Source organism: Phoxinus phoxinus, assembly GCF_949152265.1.
Source record: "Phoxinus phoxinus genome assembly, chromosome: 2".
Classification (NCBI taxonomy): Eukaryota; Metazoa; Chordata; class Actinopteri; order Cypriniformes; family Leuciscidae; genus Phoxinus; species Phoxinus phoxinus.
Window position 1 is genome coordinate 10,419,516 of NC_136877.1, and position 21,968 is coordinate 10,441,483.

The 21,968-nt window shown below is 40.3% G+C and overlaps 1 protein-coding gene across 2 annotated transcripts in view; it reads right to left on the reverse strand.

Moving 5' to 3' along the window:
* Window positions 1-21,968, reverse strand: part of LOC306989869 (sodium/potassium/calcium exchanger 3) — a 164,321-nt gene that overhangs the window by 64,577 nt on the left and 77,776 nt on the right. The window contains exons 1-2 of one of the 2 annotated variants that reach the window (XM_079595927.1): window positions 20,444-20,871; window positions 11,597-11,689 (exon numbers count right to left, since the gene is read on the reverse strand). In XM_079595927.1, coding sequence (XP_079452053.1) covers window positions 11,597-11,689; window positions 20,444-20,552 — 202 coding nt within the window. In that variant the 5' untranslated portion in view covers window positions 20,553-20,871. Of the gene's footprint in view, window positions 1-11,596; window positions 11,690-20,443; window positions 20,872-21,968 lie in introns of those variants that run through there. The other variant, XM_079595928.1, reaches the window with a different exon arrangement.

Sequence of the window (21,968 nt, forward strand, 5' to 3'; positions counted from 1 at the left end):
GCTGTGTAATGGCAGATGAAAAACCAAGTTGATTAATGAGCAGCATAGAACTGAATTGGGAAGGTAAGGGTTGTGACTTATGATGACTATAGTGAGTTTGTCTAGTTGTAACATGTTGGTATTTGTTTTCTGTTTTAGTGTTCGTATGGGAATGGTGTTGATTGGTGCCTCAGAGAATTAAGCAGATATATTTGAGAATACAGGTACCTTAATTGAATTATTTAATGGGGAGATTTGGTTTTAAGTTTCATTTTATATTTGTAATTTGTTTTAATGGTTTTAAGGTTTTTAATCTTTGTAAATATTTTATAGGGCAATCATTAATTTGTATTTCTTTGTTTTCTTTACAGCTGATGCATGATTGCCGTTTACTTTATTGAAAGCATTGGTGGCTTAATGTGTGTCTGAAGAGATTACGTTTAATGTTGAATTGGGTCTTGTGTATGGAAGTGGCAAAGTGATTTATTTAATTTGTGAGATTGTTTTGATGTTGTTTGTTTGTTTTGTTTTTGTTTTCGACCTGTGACTGACGGTGGGGTTCCCATTTTCTTGAATATGGTTTACTCTGTTAAGGTTTGGGGAATAGATTGTAGTGGTTTGATTTACTTTACAATTGTGGAGGTTGGAGTGAAATTGTGTTTGGTGAACTTGTGAGTGTGCACATCGTTTAAGAGCAAGTTCCATTGGATAGGATTGGGAACCCTGTTGTCTGTAATGGTTATAATTTAGTTTGTTTTCTCTCTTTGCCAGTTCTGATTACCCTAGGTGCTCATTCTGAATACTGTGAAATAAACTTTGTTATATTTGCAACAAAACACACTGTGGTTGTGGCCCTCTTGAGTTCTCCACATCTCTTGCGAGATGTTGGGGTTACAAATGGCGTAGTCGGCAGGATGTTTGGGCAGCACTGCAGTGTGTTTAAATTTTTTTTTTCCTCTTCTTATCTTTTATTATGTGTTGAATGTTGATAGCCACTCTTTTGTGTCGGTATCTAATAGGTAATTGTATAAGTAAACGGCAATCGTGCAAGAAAAACTGTTGCAATGGAGCAGGAGTTAACAGAGTTGCGGGAGCAGATACGTAGTCTACGCGCTACGAATCAACAGTTAATGGAAGAACGTTCCGAATCCAACCCTGACACTAATCAACCTGTATCCAACCCTAATGCTCCACCTTCTGTGCCTTTCAGCAGGGTGATGTATGTTCCTCGGGAGCGGAAATGTCGCCGGTTCTTCGGGGACCTGGACTCTAATTTGAACATTGAGGACTGGATTGAGGAGGCTGAGGCCTGCATTGGGGATGGGAGCTGGACTGTACGAGAAAGGGTAGCGTTTCTGATGGATTATTTGGGAGGGGAAGCCAGAATGGAGATTAAACTCCGACCCGCAGCTGAACGCGAAACTCCTGAACTCATTTTTAAGGTGTTAAGAAGTATGTATGGTGCAAAACAAACATTTGTGCAGTTGCAGAAGGGGTTTTATGATCGAAAACAAAGAGAAGGTGAATCCCTTGTTGAATTTTCTCATGCACTTAAGTCTTTGATGGACTCCATTCTCGCAAGTCGTCCAGATGGTGTCCCAAATGCTGACCAAGTTCTCCGTGATCAGTTTGTGGAGCATGTTAATGATATAGCGCTTAAACGCGAACTCAAACGTTTTGTAAGACAAACTCCACACGGTACTTTACTTGATGTTCGAAGCGAAGCTATAAGATGGAATGAGGAAGGGAAGAGGGAAGTTATTCCCTCTGCTACTCAGTTGTGGTGTAATGTTGCTCAGGGTAGAGTAATTGAATCTCAGATGCATAAGGAATTTACTGAGTTAAAAGAAATCAAGGAGCTGTTAAAGCAACAACAAACTCAAATTGACGAGATTACTAAGCGTCTCAATTATCTTAAACCCTTGAGTAATGAACCCTCAACCGTTTTGACAAGGCAAAATACTTCTCGAAGGTGTCTACGCTGTAACAAACTGGGTCATATTGCCCGATATTGTAGACAACCATGGCCTGTTGAGTCTGGATCTGGGCCAGTTAGGGTGACAACAAGAGAAACGCTTGTGGAGGAGAATGATCAACCTACCTCCCCTGTTGCTTCTAGTCATACTACAGAAGTGGGCAGTGGAAGTTTAAAGACCTCTAGTCTTGTTTGTCCTACGGTGGTACAGCGTCTTATTGGCAAATGTCCTACTGTTACCATTCAAATGGGGAGTGTTCCTGTTTTATGTCTGCTGGATACTGGGTCAATGGTGACCACAATAACAGAGTCTTGTTTTGACCAACATTTTCGACAGCGAGCACCAGATGCTTTGAAGGATTGTGGTTGGCTTCAGCTAAAAGCTGCCAATGGTTTGGACATTCCCTATGTGGGATATTTTGAAACTGATGTTAACGTGTTGGGGAAAATTATATCTAAACAAGGTGTATTGGTTGTGAAAGACCCAGAAAACATCATGTCCAAGAAGAAAAAACTGGTCCCTGGCCTGTTGGGTATGAATATAATAGGGCAGTGTTATAATGAATTATTTGAAGAACACGGGTCAGCCTTATTTTCAGTTCCACAGGTTAAGCAGGCGGAATCAGGCTGGAAGGATGCATTGTTGCAGTGCCAGAAAACTAGTGATCCTTCTTGTCCTGGTTTCATTGGCCATGTACGAGTGCAAGCTAAGCATCCAGTGCAGATTCCAGCTGGAACAATGAGGTTAGTTACGTCTTACTGCCCCAAGAGTGTTTCAAATGTAGTTACTCTACTAGAACCTATGAGCAGTGATGGTAGTGGTGGATTACCTGCAGGAATTTTGATTTCTCCTGCATTGTTACAGTCTTCCCAAAATACAATCTGTGTGCCCGTGGTTAATGTTGGCACAGAGACTGTATATTTACCTGAAAAGGCTATGTTGGGTAGTTTGGTTAGCGCTGAGGTGATTGATCAATCTGACCAAGAAATTTCCTTTGAAGAAAATTTGCAGGGTAATGTTAGTGAAATGGTTATTCAGTGCCAAATGTCAGCTTCCATTTCAAACCACAGTGAGCTGGGAAGGGTTGAGTTACCGGGGCTTTCAGAGTCAGAAAAGGAAGTAGTCAAGCACCTCTTGTATAAATATCAGGATGTTTTTGCTAAGGATGATGGTGACCTGGGTTGTACTAAATTAATAGAGCACCAAATCCCTTTGTTGAATGATGTCCCGGTGCGTCAGCGCCATCGCCGAATTCCCCCTAGTCAGTTTGAAGCAGTGAAAACTCACATTAAGCAACTGTTGGAGAGCCAGGTCATTAGGGAGAGTTGTAGCCCATATTCATCCCCAATTGTGCTGGTGAAGAAAAAGGATGGCTCCTTAAGAATGTGCGTAGATTATCGCCAGCTAAATGTGAAGACTCGGAAGGACGCTTATCCTCTTCCTAGGATTGAGGAGTCCTTAGACGCACTGACTGGAGCAAAGTGGTTTTCTACATTAGATTTAGCAAGTGGCTACAATCAGGTGCCAGTGGCTGAAGCTGATCGTCCTAAGACTGCCTTCTGTACTCCTTTCGGACTCTTTGAATTTCTCCGGATGCCTTTTGGGCTTTGCAATGGACCAAGTACTTTCCAACGGCTCATGGAGCGAATTTTTGGTGACCAAAGTTTTCAGTCCCTACTGCTCTATCTTGATGATGTGATTATTTTTTCAACAACAGTAGAACAGCATCTGCAGCGTTTGGAACTGGTACTGAGTCGTTTAAGACAGCAAAATTTAAAAGTCAAACTTAGTAAATGTTGTTTTTTTAGATCAGAAGTGCGTTACTTGGGACATGTAGTTTCCGCTGCAGGAGTTAGTACTGATCCAGATAAGACAGCTGCGGTGGCAAATTGGAAACGGCCACAGACTCTTCAAGAATTGAGGTCGTTTTTAGGCTTTGCTAGTTACTATCGACGATTTGTAAAAGGTTTTTCGTGTATTGCAAAGCCGTTGAATACTTTAGTAGCGGAGGTCATTCGGGATCAGAAAACCAAGCGGCCAAAAGTTGAGTTGGGGGATAAGTGGGTGGAAGCCTGTGAGAATGCATTCCAGTCCCTTAAGGTAGCTTTGACCAGTGCCCCTGTGCTGGCTTATGCTGATTTTAGCAAGCCATTCATTTTGGAGATCGACGCAAGCTTTCAGGGGTTGGGCGCCGTTTTGTCACAAGAACTAAAGGGCAAATGTCGACCAGTTGCTTTTGCAAGTAGAGGGTTGAGGCCATCAGAACGTAATATGCGAAATTATAGTTCAATGAAGTTGGAATTTGTGGCTCTAAAATGGGCCGTAGCTGAAAAATTCCGAGAGTATTTGCTGGGCAATAAGTGTACAGTATATACTGATAACAACCCTCTTAGTCATTTGCAGACAGCAAAGTTGGGGGCACTGGAACAAAGGTGGGTCAATCAACTCGCAGAATTTGACTTGGACATAAAATATAAGCCTGGACGCAATAATGGCAATGCTGATGCTTTGTCTAGACAAAGCGCCGCCCCTTTAGTGGGACTGGCTTCAATTGCAGTTGTGCCTGAACAGATACGGCAGTCCGTTTCTGATCATGTTCCAGTAGCAGCGGTAAATAGCATATCGGTCTTTCCTAGACCGCCGAAGGACAATTTGGGTGTGCTGCAGGAAGCTGACCCAGTTATAGGAAGGTTCATGGTTTACTGGGACCGTAAGCAGCCACCAACATCTCAAGAACGTATCCTTGAACGGTCAGAAGTCCTGGAGTTAGTTCGTCAGTGGGAGAAATTTGAGAAGGTAGATGGTGTCTTGTACCGACGATTTTGGCCACAAGAAGGTCATAAAGAAGTTCGACAGGTGGTGTTACCATCTGCCCTTAGGGAAGAGGTTCTCACCTGCCTTCATGATGACCATGGTCATCAGGGGATGGAGCGAACTGCAAGGTTAGTAAGGGCTCGGTGCTATTGGCCAGGGATGTATAGCTATGTGGAGGATTGGTGTAGGAAATGTCAGCGCTGTACCCTGTCAAAAGTAGTTAGACCGAAGGTGCGTACCTTCATGGGGCATTTGGTGGCTGATAGACCGCTAGATATTTTAGCAATTGATTTTACACTGCTGGACCCGTCATCTAATGGAATGGAAAATGTATTAATTATGACAGATGTGTTTTCAAAATTTACCCAGGCAATCCCTACTAAAGACCAGACTGCTAAGACAGTGGCTCGAGTACTGGTGGAACGGTGGTTTTATATGTTTGGTGTCCCACGACAGTTACATTCAGATCAGGGAAGGTGCTTTGAGAGCCGCTTGATTCAAGAACTTTGTCAAATTTATGGAATTACCAAGACTCATACTACCCCATATCGGCCACAGGGGAATGGTCAGTGTGAGCGGTTCAATAGAACCATGCACGATTTGCTGCGCACCCTTCCTGCTGAGAAAAAACACGATTGGCCGTCACATTTGTCTCAGGTGGTTTTTGCATATAATACCACAGAGCACCAGTCTACAGGCTATTGTCCTTATGTCTTGATGTTTGGACAAGAACCACATTTACCTGTAGATGTTATGTTAGGATTTGATGACTATGGTCAAACGAATTGTGATTGGATGGCGGACCATCGAGATAATCTGGAAAAGATTTTTAACTGTGCCCGAGCTCGTCTCCAAAAGGCTGCAGCTCAGCGTGCCCGTGCAAATGATGCAAAGGTGTGTCAGATGTCCTTACAGGAAGGCCAGCTGGTATATCAGAGAGCTCACGGTCACAAAGGTAGAAGTAAAATCCAGGATGCCTGGGATCCAACCACATACAGAATTGTCCGATGCCCTGAAGGTCAAGGGTCCGTATATTCTATTGTTCCAGTCGGTGGTGGTAAAGTGAAACACATCCACCGTAGTGAGCTGCGACCAGTTTATGTTCCATCAGATGGCCAAGCAGAATATCGGGGATTACCCCCTTTGAACAATGATTATGACGATTTTGGAGGGCTTATGGTGTCTGGTGAATTGCCTGGTGTAATTGAGGAGGATGAATGCATTATGCCCCCTTTAGCAGAAGAACATGGCCTTGATCGTGAGTTGATCTCAGAGCCATGTCAAGATGAACCGCCTTTGCAGCTAGAGGTGGGCCCATTGAGACGGACAGCACGGTCCACAGCGGGACAGCATAAAAATCCATATCACCTTCCTCAGTCGGCAGTGTGTAGAGAAGTCCAGCTAAATGGTCATGCCTCTCTCCTTATGAGGGAGCTCCCCAAGGGTAAAAATACCCTGTTTTTTCGACCTTGGTCATAGAAATCCGATCGACGGGACGCCGATTTAAATTAAGCGGGGTGTATTGTAGTGGGGTAGAAGTTGAAGGACTACAAACTAGATGGACTACAAATCCCATGAGTTAAGATGCTATAAAGGGAAACCAAACGGTTTAGACTTCCTCTTTGAGGTACCATGTGTCAAGCAGGAAAAGTTGTTTGGTGTCTTTCAAGGCTGTGTAATGGCAGATGAAAAACCAAGTTGATTAATGAGCAGCATAGAACTGAATTGGGAAGGTAAGGGTTGTGACTTATGATGACTATAGTGAGTTTGTCTAGTTGTAACATGTTGGTATTTGTTTTCTGTTTTAGTGTTCGTATGGGAATGGTGTTGATTGGTGCCTCAGAGAATTAAGCAGATATATTTGAGAATACAGGTACCTTAATTGAATTATTTAATGGGGAGATTTGGTTTTAAGTTTCATTTTATATTTGTAATTTGTTTTAATGGTTTTAAGGTTTTTAATCTTTGTAAATATTTTATAGGGCAATCATTAATTTGTATTTCTTTGTTTTCTTTACAGCTGATGCATGATTGCCGTTTACTTTATTGAAAGCATTGGTGGCTTAATGTGTGTCTGAAGAGATTACGTTTAATGTTGAATTGGGTCTTGTGTATGGAAGTGGCAAAGTGATTTATTTAATTTGTGAGATTGTTTTGATGTTGTTTGTTTGTTTTGTTTTTGTTTTCGACCTGTGACTGACGGTGGGGTTCCCATTTTCTTGAATATGGTTTACTCTGTTAAGGTTTGGGGAATAGATTGTAGTGGTTTGATTTACTTTACAATTGTGGAGGTTGGAGTGAAATTGTGTTTGGTGAACTTGTGAGTGTGCACATCGTTTAAGAGCAAGTTCCATTGGATAGGATTGGGAACCCTGTTGTCTGTAATGGTTATAATTTAGTTTGTTTTCTCTCTTTGCCAGTTCTGATTACCCTAGGTGCTCATTCTGAATACTGTGAAATAAACTTTGTTATATTTGCAACAAAACACACTGTGGTTGTGGCCCTCTTGAGTTCTCCACATCTCTTGCGAGATGTTGGGGTTACATTTACATCCAAACAAAGGCATGGCAGCACGAGCACGAACACGAGCACGAACACGAACACATTTACATTACATTTACATTTAGTCATTTAGCAATTAGCAGACGCCTTTATCCAAAGCGACTTACAACTGAGGACTACAGCAAGCGAGTCATCGTGAAGAGGCAAAAATAACACAAGAAGTGCTCAAAATACAAAGTTCTGGCATTGCTCAGAGTAGCATAAGCCAAAACAAGGGAGGGTAAAGGAGAGGTTTTTATTTATTTATTTTATTTTTTATGTCAAGTGCTCACGGAAGAGATGAGTTTTCAGTTGTCTTTTGAATGTGGTCAGGGATTCTGCATTCCGGACGAGGGTAGGGAGATCATTCCACCAGCAAGGAACCGTGAATGAGAATGTTCTGGAGAGTGATTTTGTGGCTCTCTGTGATGGTACCACGAGCCGTCGCTCATTGACCGATCGCAGGCTTCTGGTAGGGATGTAGACTCGTAGGAGCGAGTGAAAGTAGGAGGGAGCTGAGCCTGTGGTCGATCTGTAAGCAAGCTTCAATGCCTTGAACTTGATGCGAGCAGCGAGTGGTAGCCAGTGCAGAGAGATGAACAGAGGAGTGACGTGGGCCCTTTTGGGCTCGTTGAAGACTAGACGGGCTGCAGCATTCTGGATCATTTGTAGAGGTTTAATTGCACATGATGGAAGACCAGCCAGAAGAGCATTGCAGTAATCAAGCCTAGAGATAACCAAGGCCTGGGCGAGAAGTTGTGTTGCATGCTCAGTTAGGAAGGGCCTGATCTTCCTGATGTTGTGCAGTGCAAACCTGCATGATCGAGCTGTCTTTGTGATGTGGTCTGTGAAGGTCAGATGCTCATCAAATGTTACTCCAAGGTTTCTGACCGACCTTGATGGGGTGATTAAAGTTGAATCTAGCTGGATAGTGAAGTCGTGCTGTAGAGACGAATTGGCAGGGAGGACGAGAAGCACAGTCTTTGCCAGGTTGAGCTGCAGGTGATGTTCCTTCGTCCGCCAGGCAGCTTGAGATACGTGCAGCTACTGTGGGATCATCAGGTTGAAATGAGAGGTAGAGCTGGGTGTCATCAGCATAGCAATGGTAAGAGAAGCCATGTGCCTGTATGATGGGTCCCAGTGATGTGGTGTAAATGGAGAAGAGGAGCGGTCCAAGAACTGAACCCTGAGGAACCCCTGTAGTCAGTTGATGTGCTTTGGATACCTCGCCACTCCATGCGAACACGAACACGAACACGAACACGAACTTACCCAGTGTTTACACAAACAACATTTGACAAGCCAAACATGAGGGCTTACATATACAAGGACTAATCACTAAACATGAACACCTGTGCACATGATTAGACAATAAACCAATGACAACATGACACATTCACATGGGGAACACATGGCAGGATCACATGACTATAAACTCATGACAATGCAGGAAACATGACTGAGACATGAAACAAAACCAAAACAAGACATAAGAATTGACAAACACAACTGTTGATAACTGTTAATTAAAATTGGTGCATACTAGTTCTGTTGCAGCTTGAGCCATTAACTTGCAATGATTTTTAAAACGACCAATCATTGCCTATGTAGCCTACTGTAAATCAAAATAAACAAAGCGGTTCTACACATAACACTGCAACAGAGAATTCAGAAAGACTGACTTTCCATCATGTGACCGAATTTTCAAATGGATCTTGCACATTTTTATTCATCAAACGCTCAAGCTGATCTTTCACTAGTGCTAATTCTGGTAACTAACTTATTCAAGCATCCAGTCCAGGGTGTATGGCATTTTTTAAACTGCTGGCTGTGTACACATAGAACAGACAGACCATGCTGTGATCTAAGTTCTCAGTACTTTTCATAAGCAAATGGTAATTTAATTACAATAATAACAACAAAAAACTTGTCTGAGATCAATGTCTAACTTTTTTTCAGATGAGACAGTAGAGCGTCTTTTCCTGACTTCTGTTTATACTTGATGTAGCCTCTTAATATCTCTGGACAGTGTATGTTTTCTGTTCCACTCCTTTTTAACTCATTCTAGTATGTGCTCTCAATGAGCCCGCATAAAAGTATAAATAGATTTTTTCTGTACGTCCATGAAACTTCCATGAAATAGTTTCAAGTTAAGTGTCGCCTAGCCTTTAGTTGTTTTTGTTGCTTTTGTCCAATAGATCTAACAATTCCTTTGTTTGTAGAGGTTTTATTTTATTTTCCTGCAACCCACACACACACAAGTAGGCTACCTTACCGCCAGCTCCCGCACTCAGCCATCAAATACATCAAAACGGGTCTACTTTTATTTGTGTAAACTCACAATAAGAAAGTGTTGTGTAAAATAAACACTGTGTTTTATCGAAACGTGACATAAATTTAAATTCTCCACCCCCTTCACATCTGTCACAACTATTTTTATTTATACTTTACCTTTGCAGTTTAAATAAGCCACACATCTCACATAAATATTTCAACAGGGTATCTTGCTTTATTATTATTTATTATTAATTTCTTGAATGACCCAACTTTGAATGACGCTGTGAAGTGACGCTCGAGTGATCAAGTATTCCAATGTATAAAAAAGCTTTCCTTCGATTCCTCCGTCCTCGTTTCCTTTCCTCGCGTCTCAGCTCCACCCCCTATAGCACGGATAGGCAACTTCGGTCCTGGAGGGCCATTATTATAGCATATTATAGCATAGTCTATTCCAAAATGCTCTACTGTCCTGTAGAGTTTAGCTCCAACCCTAATTAAACACACCTGAATCAATGTTTTCAGGATTACTAGATAGATACAGGCAGGTGAGTTGTTATCAGGGCTGAAGTTAAACTCTGCAGGACAGTGGCCCTCCAGGACCGGAGTTGCCTATCCCTGCCCTATAGGATGTGAGGGCAGGCTGCAAAGACAGAAAAGGAGGACGGAGGAATCGAAGGAAAGCTTTTTTATACATTGAAATACTTGATCACTCGAGCGTCCCTTCACAGCGTCTTCAGCAGCAATGAGAAGCACCCCAGGCTTTAAGCATGCGCTTGAGCGTGGAATAGGCTATGCTATAATATGCTATAATAATGGCTTAAATCAAGTCGACTAGAAAAATCGGGAGCAGCCCTAGTTTAAATTTAGTTTATTAAATGCAGTTAGCTCAAAGTTAAATAGCTTTTTTTGTCCGACTTAAGTAAGACTTAAATACATATTTATATGGCAGTTTATAATTACTTAAAGGATTAGTTCACTTTTAAAGTGAAAATTCTGTCATCATATACTCACCCTTAAGTTGTTTCAAACCTGTATGAATTTCTTTCCTCTGCTGAACACAAAGGAAGATATTTAGAAGAATGGAAATGGAAGTAGGAAAAAAATATACTATGGAAGTCAATGGGAACCAAAAACTGTCTGGTTACTGACATTCTTCTAAATATGTTCCTTTGTGTTCAGCAGAGGAAAGAAATTCATACAGGTTTGAAACAACTTAAGGGTGAGTATATGATGACAGAATTTTCATTTTAAAAGTGAACTAATCCTTTAATGTACTGAATTACCGAATGTCCTGAAAAGCATTTATGGTAAACTAAGATATAATTTAATGCAATTTTTATTTCTATTTCTCTTTGTATGTCATGTTTTTAAAAATAAATGTGTACCCGGACATCTGTAAGTTGAAATTTAGTCATTTTAAAATAACACATTATAGACAAAATTATAATCAAGTACTTTACATGTGCTTTAGTATGTCAGTCAACGCATCAAAATAAGTATACTTCTTTAAAGCACAAGAAAATGATTTACAACGAATGACTTAAAATATACTTTATAGTAAACCGTTTCATTTGACATTAAAGTGCACTTTTTAAATGTGTACTTTAGTGTGTTAAGAAACAGAGGCTTTTTCTTTATTTTCACTATTTGGAAGTTTCCTCGTTACAGTGTAATTATACATTTAAGTACTGTGTAATATTAATAAACAAGCATTTAATATAGGTTTAGGATTAGGGTTTCGTTTAGGTTAGTAGCATGTAATTGTGTATAATTTACTGTTATTACAACTATAGTGCTATACTTTATGCTCCATGCAACCATAGTAGATAAACACATGAACAAATAAATTTACTGTGTAAACTATATCTTTCAAGCAGGGGCTTTGGGGAAAAACAAATGTTTACTCTCAGTAGTTTGTAAAAAACTTAATGAATAGCATACCATAAAATCTTAAATATACATTTTAGATATACAATTCTTTGAAATTCAAATACTAAAATGATTCCCACCTGCTCTGGGAGAGTCAATTGTTTGATTCTCAAATCCATACTGCAGGACTCTGCGTCTGGGAAAGTCCGTTTCTGGCCACGAAGACTCCACCTCTGTAAAGACACAAGAAATTAATTCACCTATACACCTTTCACAACCAAACATGTACAAAGTTTACTTTTATGTCTGCAAACTGTCATTGCAACAGTCAATAATGCTAATGAAAACATTTACTTAAACACTAATCTATCAGACAAACCAAAAAAGGTATTTGTGAGCAAGTATGCTTGAGTAAAAACATTCAGCATCAGAAGGCTCTTCAAGTTTCACCGCGCAAGTGTGCATCTTGACAAACATAGTGTATAACCACAACCCTTTGTTTAGATTTCAAAGATTTTGTTTAGCAAGAAAACAACATCTGATCTGAAAATGTAGACATTGATCTCAGACAAGTTTTTGTTGTTGTTATTATTGTAATTCTATTACCATTTGCATTTGGACCATAACCCTTTTCATTATCAAGTAAATCCATAATTTATTCATTTTTAATAACATCTTGAGACTTGCTGAAAATATTTGACTTTTATTTAAATGTTAAAACTAATACTTGTAACTGTAAAGCATAAACTGAAATAACATTAAAATTTATAAAAATAACTTGAAACTAAGTTTGTAGACATTGCAATCTGACAAGTCAAAAGAAATAACTGGATTATTGCTTGGAAATGTACATACTGAAACGTTTTTGAAAAAATAACAATGTTTATAATACTATATTACTACCAGATATAAGTAATTAACGGATTAAAAGTTTTGTTTTATACTACCATGTATAAATCATAAATCATTTCCTGTTTACCGTGGCATCAAGGTAATTACTGTGCCAGTAACCAATGAGAAGCATTATGGGCGTGCAGCCCCGCCCCAGGTGCACCCCCGCCCCGATCTGCAGGCTGCAGCCAGGTGTACTTGGCAGTTTCAGGACCCCAGTTCTAGGACCGCAGTTCCAGGACCCTAGTTTTTTGTGACAGCGCCAAAACCACTAATTTAACCTAATTTAGACTCCAGCTTAGATATTTGACCACTGTTTAGGATAAAACTGGATTGCAGTGACATTAATTTCTTAATTTATGCCAGGAGTGCAAAATTATTAATCTGTACCGTTGTTATTTTGAATAGAAATCATCAATTATAAAGCACGTCTTCTCCGATTTATTTGTGTTCACATTATATACAGCATCCGCCAGGGCTCTTAGTCCAATGGTGCGCATATTTGGAGAAATAATGATTTATCATCACATGTTTGTAAAATATTTCGTCATACAGAATAAAATTTATATTAATTTTCCAATGAATTATGCGATCTGAAGAGCTCAAACAGCGAACTCTGTCTCTTCTCTTCCTGATTTGCGCCAGTTATGATCTCAGCGCTCTCTCATTCGCTGTACAGCTGTCAATCATCTCACGTAGAATCTTCCACTTGTCTTCACTTCACTTATACGAGCGATTTATAGATTACCATGACAGAATATCCTAATTGAAGACAGTTAACTCCACATCAGCAACATAAATTCATCAACTAATCATTCAGAGACGTCCTGTTGCTTCTACATGTTGTCACTTCTTCTTGAGTCTCTCCATCTTTGTCTGACTCCGTTTTAACATTAAAGGCAGAACAGTTTCACGTGATAATCTCCAGAGCGTGCGAGTTTTTTCTTCGGGGTTCCCCCACACACATCAGGATTTCTGATTCGCGATCTGGGCGCCTCCGACGTTCTTCCGAGCAAGTTCGAACACTCTTAACACACATCACACCAAGGGAAAATCTGATAAGATAATCTGTAGAACTATAAAGATAATCGGGACATAGCTAGGATTGTCGGAAGGGGGGAAATCGGCCAGATTATCTTTTGGTGTGTAGGCTACCCAGCATAACACACACAAGCTCTTGAAACCCCGCCCTCTGCAGAAGCTCATTTGCATTTAAAGGGCCTGGCACAAAACGGTGCGTTTTTACAAATCCTCAAAAAGTGACAAATTTAACAAGCTATATAAAAATATCTGTTTTGTGAAAAACTTCACACACACACTCTGGGGACATCAGAGATTTATTTTACATCTTGTGAAATGGCCATTTTACCACCCCTTTAAGTAAATGCAGAGGTGGAAAGTCCAGGGGTCAGAAAGTAAAAGTCCTGCCATATGTTTATTCCACCCATGAACTCAGTCAGCTGATTTCACTAATTAGTTCTATCTCCGGGCTGAAAAACTGTGCTAATTAGCAAATCCAGGTGATTGGAACAAAATACTGAGGAGGACTTTTACTTTCTGAACCTGGACTTTCCACCTCTGAGTAAATGTAATATTAATCTTTTAAATTGTGTCATGTAGCTTGATGCTACTTGTTGCTCTATTATTTGTTAAAAGAATTAACACAAGGTCCCAATATATAATATTTTTTTTTCTAACAAGACTTAAAGGGACAATAAGTAGGAATTACTCCCATCTAGTGGTGAATTTGTATTTTGCATTCAAACTAATTTTGCTCTCCAGCGCCTCGCTTTTTCAAATGCGCGTTGCATCTACGGTAGGCGATATGTACCAAAAAGCTTTGACAGGATGTCTTCTAATAGCACTGCATGACATGACAACAAACATACGAATGTTACAGTATGAATTACTGACTGTGAAAAACATGAAATATTGTAGTTATGCCCAGGGTGTGATTTGTGAAAAAAACAGAGGGGGGGGATGTTTTGAAACATTGTTATTCATAAAAATAAATCATGAGAACATCACTGCATTTGCAGGAATTGTAAAATCTATTTTCTTATTAACTGAAGTAGCCTAACGCAATACTCTAATAGATTATCTTTCCCCACACATATGAACTGTGATCATGCAATAACGTTAACTTTACATCGCGATGCTGAGCTACAGTGAAATGATAGAAAAGACATTATCTGTGATAGCAATTTGCCTCATTCGCGCAAACTGGACGCGCGAATGAGGCTCGCGTCTACCGCGCCGCAGGACCTCTAGACGCGCATAAACGTGTCTTTACATTGACTGAACATTGAAATCACTCGCGCCAGACGCTCAAGAGTGAGTGAGTAATCATTTTAAAATAAAATTGACTTTAATCAAACCACGGATCCGTGATAAGTTTTGTGATCCGTCTCGCCACTATAGTAGCACTATGATCACTTTGAGGGGAGGATAAATTTATCCCCACCGGGGATAAAAATAATTAAGCAGAGGCAGGGATACATTGACCAGAAAGGGGGAAATCCCACGCATCCCCCCCGGCAAATCGCACCCTTCTTTATTTGTTATATTTTTAATTATGTTCATTGTTAGATATCATCATCAGATGATTCAACAATAGGGAGAGGAAGAGGTAGAGGGAGAGGACAGAGATCCAGTGGATCAGTGGGATCTAGGCGAGGAGGTGGACGACGAGGAAGAGGAGGAGAGCGAGAGTCAGGCATACAGTTCTATGCATGTAGCAAAATATTCACAACTTGAGCTAATGGATTGTTTTTGAAAAAGGAGAGCTATATAAAATTAGCCACATTAGCGACATTAACTCTTGTTTTCTGTAATCTACGGTCACGTTTCCTTTTACGTTCTATTTTTGACTTTTTTGGCGATGATGTTTTCTTCTCCTGTGGCGCGGCATATGTATGGTCCATAATAAGAATGCAATCCAGACTTTTAAACTTGCCGGTGCAGTTTCAAGCGCCTCTCACTGCTCTGCACCTGCGTTTCTGCTGGTTTCAGTCACGTCACGTGACTGGCTGGCTCTGAACGAAAACGCGTTGTGGAAACGCGTTGGCTTAGTACTTTTTGTCCCTCTCTGCTATTATAGTTTTGCAAGATGGCGGAACTACATGGAAGCCTCCGTGGACCTACCCGTCCCATGTATATAAAGATAATAAATTCTTCATTTATAAGGATAAGTCAGATAATTGGCAGAGGTATTTGTACACCATTGAGGACATATTTATGAATAAAAATATTGATTTTAGATAATAAAATACCTAAAAAGATACTTAGGCTATTGTCCCTTTAAAGTCCCTGTAAAGCCAAAATTAAGTATGTGTTCTGAGTTTGTCACACCACAGAAAAATTTGTTATTAGCCACCCAGCCCAATTTGAATGATAAAAAAGCCGCCAAGTACATAAAATAAGCTATCAAAATCTTGAAAAAATGAGCAGTAGTCTCAGCTCTCAAACGCTGGGGACGTGTCCGCTGACTGCGCTGAAACCACGCCCACTCGCGGGAAAGCTGCAGTCACCACACTCAACTGTGGAGTTACTGTGGAACTAAACTAATAAATTAGATCATCCATGAATATGATCCGTCGGGTTGCTTTCCACCGGCTGTGGAGATAAAGACAACATCTCCCATGATTCCACGCTCATACACGGCATTATCAAGCTACACCTTTGTTTTGAATAAGCAACCTCTAGCGGCAAAACTTACATTTTGTGCCTTTAATGGAATTGTTTGTAAGTGAACACAATACAATACAATTATGATTTTAAAAAGTATTGTTTTTTATTGTAAACTATCCAAAGTACACATTATCCAAAATAACAAAATTCAGATTCTGTCAGATTTTACCTGAGACTGTCACATGGCTCGTGAAATCCTGAACTGGACTTAAAGGGATACTTCACCGATAAGCATTAAGCTTTGTATCAGTAGAAACCCGGTAGTATTTTCGCTTCGAATGACTACGCTCAGTTTCAGGGCCCAGGTGTTTAGTTTGTAAGATCCACCAATTATCTTAAAGTCCCTGTAAAGGCAATTCTAAAAAAAAAACGAAACACATTATAAATGTTAGAAATGTATTGCTAAAACATATTACAAAGACTGTGAACTGTGAAGTACTGAATTGTGGAGTCAGACCGCTAACAATAGAGCACATTCACATCAGTTTGCCGCTCAATCGTGAGTTACTGTCAGTAGTAGTAGCCTACTATTAGTTACTACAGCCTGCAGTTTGCTAGCTAGCTATGCCTTCGTAACGGAAATGCGTACTACCTACAAAACAGATCGGTGTCCTTATTTAAATTTCCGAAAAACGAGCACATCAAGAAGAGGTGGATTAATTTTGTGAAGAGCCACCTTGATGGAGAGCTGAGGATCGCCGCCAAAACCCGCCTCTGTAGTGATAATTTTAAACGGAATGCATTTATAAACTTTCATCAGAGACAACTGAGATTCACTGATAATCCGCTGTTACTGGTGAATGGGGCCGAACCGACTATCTCCCGCCTCAGCCTTCATCCTCCCGTCGCGCCGACAACTGGTGCCATCATCGGCAGTGCGTGCCCACCAATGAGTGTAATTTGCCTTGTGTCATCAGGTTCCTTAGGGGGGCGAGACGGTTAAATCCTCCTCGAACCGCCTCCATACCCTATTGGGACCTTTCCCTGGTGCTTCGAGCACTCCAGGATGCTCCCTTTGAGTCTTTGCAATCAGCAGACTTAAAGCTTCTGCTTCAACCATGTTGTTCTGAGACCCCGGCCTGGCTATATGCCCTAGGTTCCTACCACTCCCTTCAGGACAGGTGGTGAACCTGCAAGCGCTGCCCCTGGAGGAGGCAGACCCAGCCCTGGCTTTGCTCTGTCCCGTTCGCGCTCTGCGACTTTACGTGGACATAACTCATAGCCTCAGGACCTCAGACCAGCTCTTTGTCTGTTACGGAGGCCAGCAGAAAGGAAAGGCTGTCTCCATGCAGAGGATGGCCCACAGGATAGTGGATGCCATCGCCTTGGCTTGCCAAGCACAAGGCGTGCCCTGCCCACTCAGGTTGCATGCTCACTCCACGAGAGGCGTTGCATCCACCTGGGTGCTGGCACACGGCGCATCGCTAACAGATATCTGTAGAGCTCCGGGCTGGGCGACACCTAAAATGTTCACTCCCACCACCAGGAGACACCACGTCCCGTCGCCACCACTGTTGCGGGCTGCTGGGTCGGTCAGCTCATCGGCTCGGTTCCTCAGCAGAGCAGCTGTTGCAAATTATTGCACGTCAATGTGCATCGGCTCGTTTAGTTTCACTCGAAGTAGATTGGCCTCTCTAGTGAGATTTCTATTTGTCGGTCTCGACATGGCGTCTCCGTACGTAACCGAGACGTTACTCTGCGTTTTTATAGGTTTGGTATAGTCTATGTGTGGCGAGCAGGACGAGGCCGAGGGGTGTGAGATAATGGCGCGAGGCCGGTGGCGTGATTGATAATGAGCGACACCTGCGTGACACACTCCAATCTCTCACAGAGGAGCGGAAGCATAAAGGAGGAGCGACAACAGTGGAGATGGAGAGAGGCAAGGCCTGGATTTATGTTATGTTTTATTATATGTGACAGCAGTTGTCCGTGAGGGGCTGCTGTCTTTTACTTTCGTTTTGCATTTGTTTATTTTATTATTAAATTGTGTTTTGAATATTCGCCGGTTCCCACCTCCTTCTTTCCATAACATAGAACATTGCTACATAACATAAATCCAGGCCTGGCCTCTCTCCATATCCAATGTCGTCGCTCCTCCTTTATGCTTCCGCTCCTCCGTGAGAGATACGAGACCGGTGTGTCATTCATTATCAATCATGCCACGGGCCTCGCGCCGTTCTCTCACGCCCCTCATCCTGCTCGCCACACTTCGTTTTATGCTGGTATAGGTTGTTCTGCTAAGCTTTTTTCCTTGCATTATCCAGCATTTTCCTAATGGATTTACTATTAAAGACTGTATTTGTTTTTTAAACTCAATCTTCGTGCAATTCATTGCAACCATCCATGACAGAAACAGGTTTTTTGGTGTCAATACATGTTTAGAACTTAAGTTGAACTTAAAGATAAAGAAAACAATGAACATTGATCCATATGCAAGTGACTTCTATGCTGAGTATTCTGTTTTTTAGAGAGACTGCTGCAAAGTTTCTTCCACCAAATTATTTAAGTTGTTTCTTATCAGACTGTCTCTCCTGCTCTCTTGTGTAGGGCATATTTTTTCAGCTTTCATTTTGTGATGCTATATATGGGTAAAATCAGCGCCTCTGCTGCAGAACCCTCTGTCATCACAAAACATAAAAATGAAACAACTGATGCCACACACGAAGATCATTGTGACCACTGCAAGTTGGAACAGTTTGTTGTCCTGGTTTGGTCTGTTTGTCAGTAGGTAGAAACCTGCAGCTTCATTCAAGAAATGTCAAATCATTCGATTATATAAATACACTTATTGTAATTATACGTTTTTTTTCCAACTTGTACAAACTACTGTAGACTGAAAGTGATACTTATTTGGGTGTGTTGAAAGTAATAAAGCAAATTTAAAGTAGGCTACTTGATTTTAATTTGAACTGCAGTGTGTTATTCAGTATAAAATGTAAAGATAATTTATGTTAAATATGCTAAACTGCACCATCATTACATGACATACACGTTTCAATAGAAATGTCAATAAAATATATTTTAGTTATAGGCATAAATGCTTATCAGTATCAACAGTACCATTTTCAAAAACAATAGAATTATGTACAAGTAATAGTATACAATAAGTAATTATGTGCCATTGTACAAGTTTGTTGTATGCCCCCCCCCCCCCAAAAAAAAAAAACTAGTTACGCTCAAACCTCGCCCCACAGCCAATTTCATTGATCAACTAAATAATGCAGTCAGCTGTCAATAAAAGATTAATCAAGTTCATAAGACCGAACAATCATAAAGTTCAATAGTTTAATTTAAGTGATTTAAATCATGAAAGCAAGCTGACCAGGAATAAAGCTTTCTTTGATTTTAGTAGAATTGCTTGCAATACTGGCTGTAGGTTCCTTCAATTCTAATGTTAATGTTGTGTTTACAAACTCATCTGCCACAAATAATATGTTTGCATAAGTTAAAATAAAAAGCTAATTTATGTTTTAATGATTTAAGAAATTGATAATAGAAAAAGCTGACACCTCCAAGGTCCCCAGAGCCACAACTGATCTGTCATGAAAGATAAGCTTAGTTGGAAAACAGGTGTTGATAAGTTCTATGGATTTACAACTATTCTGTTTATTAAAGGAGAATTAGATGCACTATAAAACAAGTATTGGTTTTGATAATGTTTTAACACAAAGGAATGAACAACATTTTAAGAAATAAGAATTAAAATGACTGTGGTGAGGTAAGGACTCAAGCCATATCATATTTCTAAGAAATCTTTTTTTTTTTTAATTGGACAGAGTGGGTCACCATCACCAACATTAAGCACCAGCAGCTGTACTAACACTATAGCACTAGGAAGTAAACGTGTAACTATTACTTACAGCAAATGCCCTGGATAGGTACATCTCTAGGATCAGGTTGTTTTTGGAACTTTCTGAACCCGTAAGGCAGCAAAATAATTCGACTTAGGTATAGTTTATATGTAGGCTAGATTGGTCTGTCTCTATCTTCCTCCACTCATCACAGGTTAGTTGTATAGTGATTGGGCTTAGCATGGGAAACCACCTTTCAGTGGTGCTGTGACACAGGTCTGAGTTTTTTTTTTTACTGGCAGAACAAGATAATATAACAAAAATATATACATTTAAAATAATAGCTAGCTCCTTAATGAAAATCATTCATGCTAAATTATTAGGCTATTTTTAACTGTATACAGAATACAAATCTTATAGCTCTTATCTATCCTAATACAATATAATTGCTCTATTTCATTTCTGCTGTGTGCATAAATCATGCTCTTCTTCTGTCATATTGATGCAGAGACACAAATGAGAGAAAAAAAAATGAAAATGCATTTTACGAACAAAAGCATAACCATGGGATGATCGTGTTAAACTAATGCATTTTTTGTCTGTGATTGTCCTAACCTGTCAGTTGCAGGACCTGTGCGACCCACACGACCAGGAGAAAGCCGAACGCACAGCAGCAGAAGCGCTGGAACGGCCGCCGTCTGACGCTCCATGTCAAAGCCTTCATTCCGCTCCGTCTGTTCCTCACCGCGGAGTCAGAACATGATCGCAGCAGCCGCAGATTCCTCCTGTCGTTATCCGGGACTGAGAACTACCTTATTACTAAACTAAACTTTTCAGTTGCCTTGTTTTTCTTCATCGCAGTTAACACACTGTTTCAAACTATTGAGAAGCATCGCAGCGCTATAACCTCACGCGCAGACCTTTTCTATACGCTCAGGTATCATCTGCTTCAAAGCGCACAAATGCGCTCACATGCCATTGGATTTGGAAATGGAATTGGATTTGGAAGTCGTTGTAAATGGTACCCTCGTCCTCTCTCTCTCTCTCTCTCTCTCTCTCTCTCTCTCTCTCTCTCTCTCTCCGCTTGAGGGCGGCTCTTGCCACAATACAGTCGTGTAACGCCGTGGACGACCAATAAAAAAACACGATGAGGCGAAAGACTCGTGAGTCCATTGCTCAGATCTATAAGCATTACCCCCCCCCCCCCCCCACACACACACACACCCCATTGTCATAATCATTTTATCAACAAGTAGGCTGTGAGTTCATTCTTTCTACCTACATTGTTTAAATTAATATTTTTTGAACACACTGTGATTTTGTATGTAGCCTACATATTTCTGAAATGCATAACTTAGACAGCCTATCTCTGATAACAGATCACTCTAAATTGTAACGTGGACTCACGTTAACTTAAAAACTAAACGTGAATTTAATTGAATTGAATTTGGGCTAGTGGGGCATAAATGACATATCCAAAATAAAAAGGTTACTGCTCACAAGTCCTTCTGAATAGGCACATGTATTTAGAATTACTCAGAATGTTTTTAATATGGAGATAAGCTCAAACATTAAAAAACAAGTACAAATAAAAAGTACAAATATTAAGAATTAATATAAAATTCTTAAGATGTATAAGCTCAGTAAAAAAAATCAGTAAAAAAGTAAAAAAAAATTTAGAGAAGAATTACGAGATTCTAATTAAATAATTTATTGCCCTTTAAAAACACCCATTTGCAGTCTGTTGTCTAATGTCTGGCGATAAGAACTGCTCAACTCATGTTATTGTTCTCACTCAATGAACCTTTCACACTTCTGCCGTGAATTAGACTTAATCTTATTCTTTTATCGTTATTCTTTTGTTTGTAGCCTATTTAAACAATAAAGGCTGTACTGTATCCTGAAGGCAGATAGGCACAACGCAAGCGTACCAATGCAACTTTCATGAAGTAGGCTACAATCACTAAAAGCCTTCCTTCCGCTGGAAAAAATAGTCCCTGACCGTGAACATACGTTACATTATTTCGCCGTTAGATAGCGGCAAAGACTCTCTTTATGAGTGAGTCTGTCAGTAGCATAGAGAAGATTCTTATATTGAAAGGACTGAAACTTGTTGTGAACCCGGGGAAGCAAGATGCAA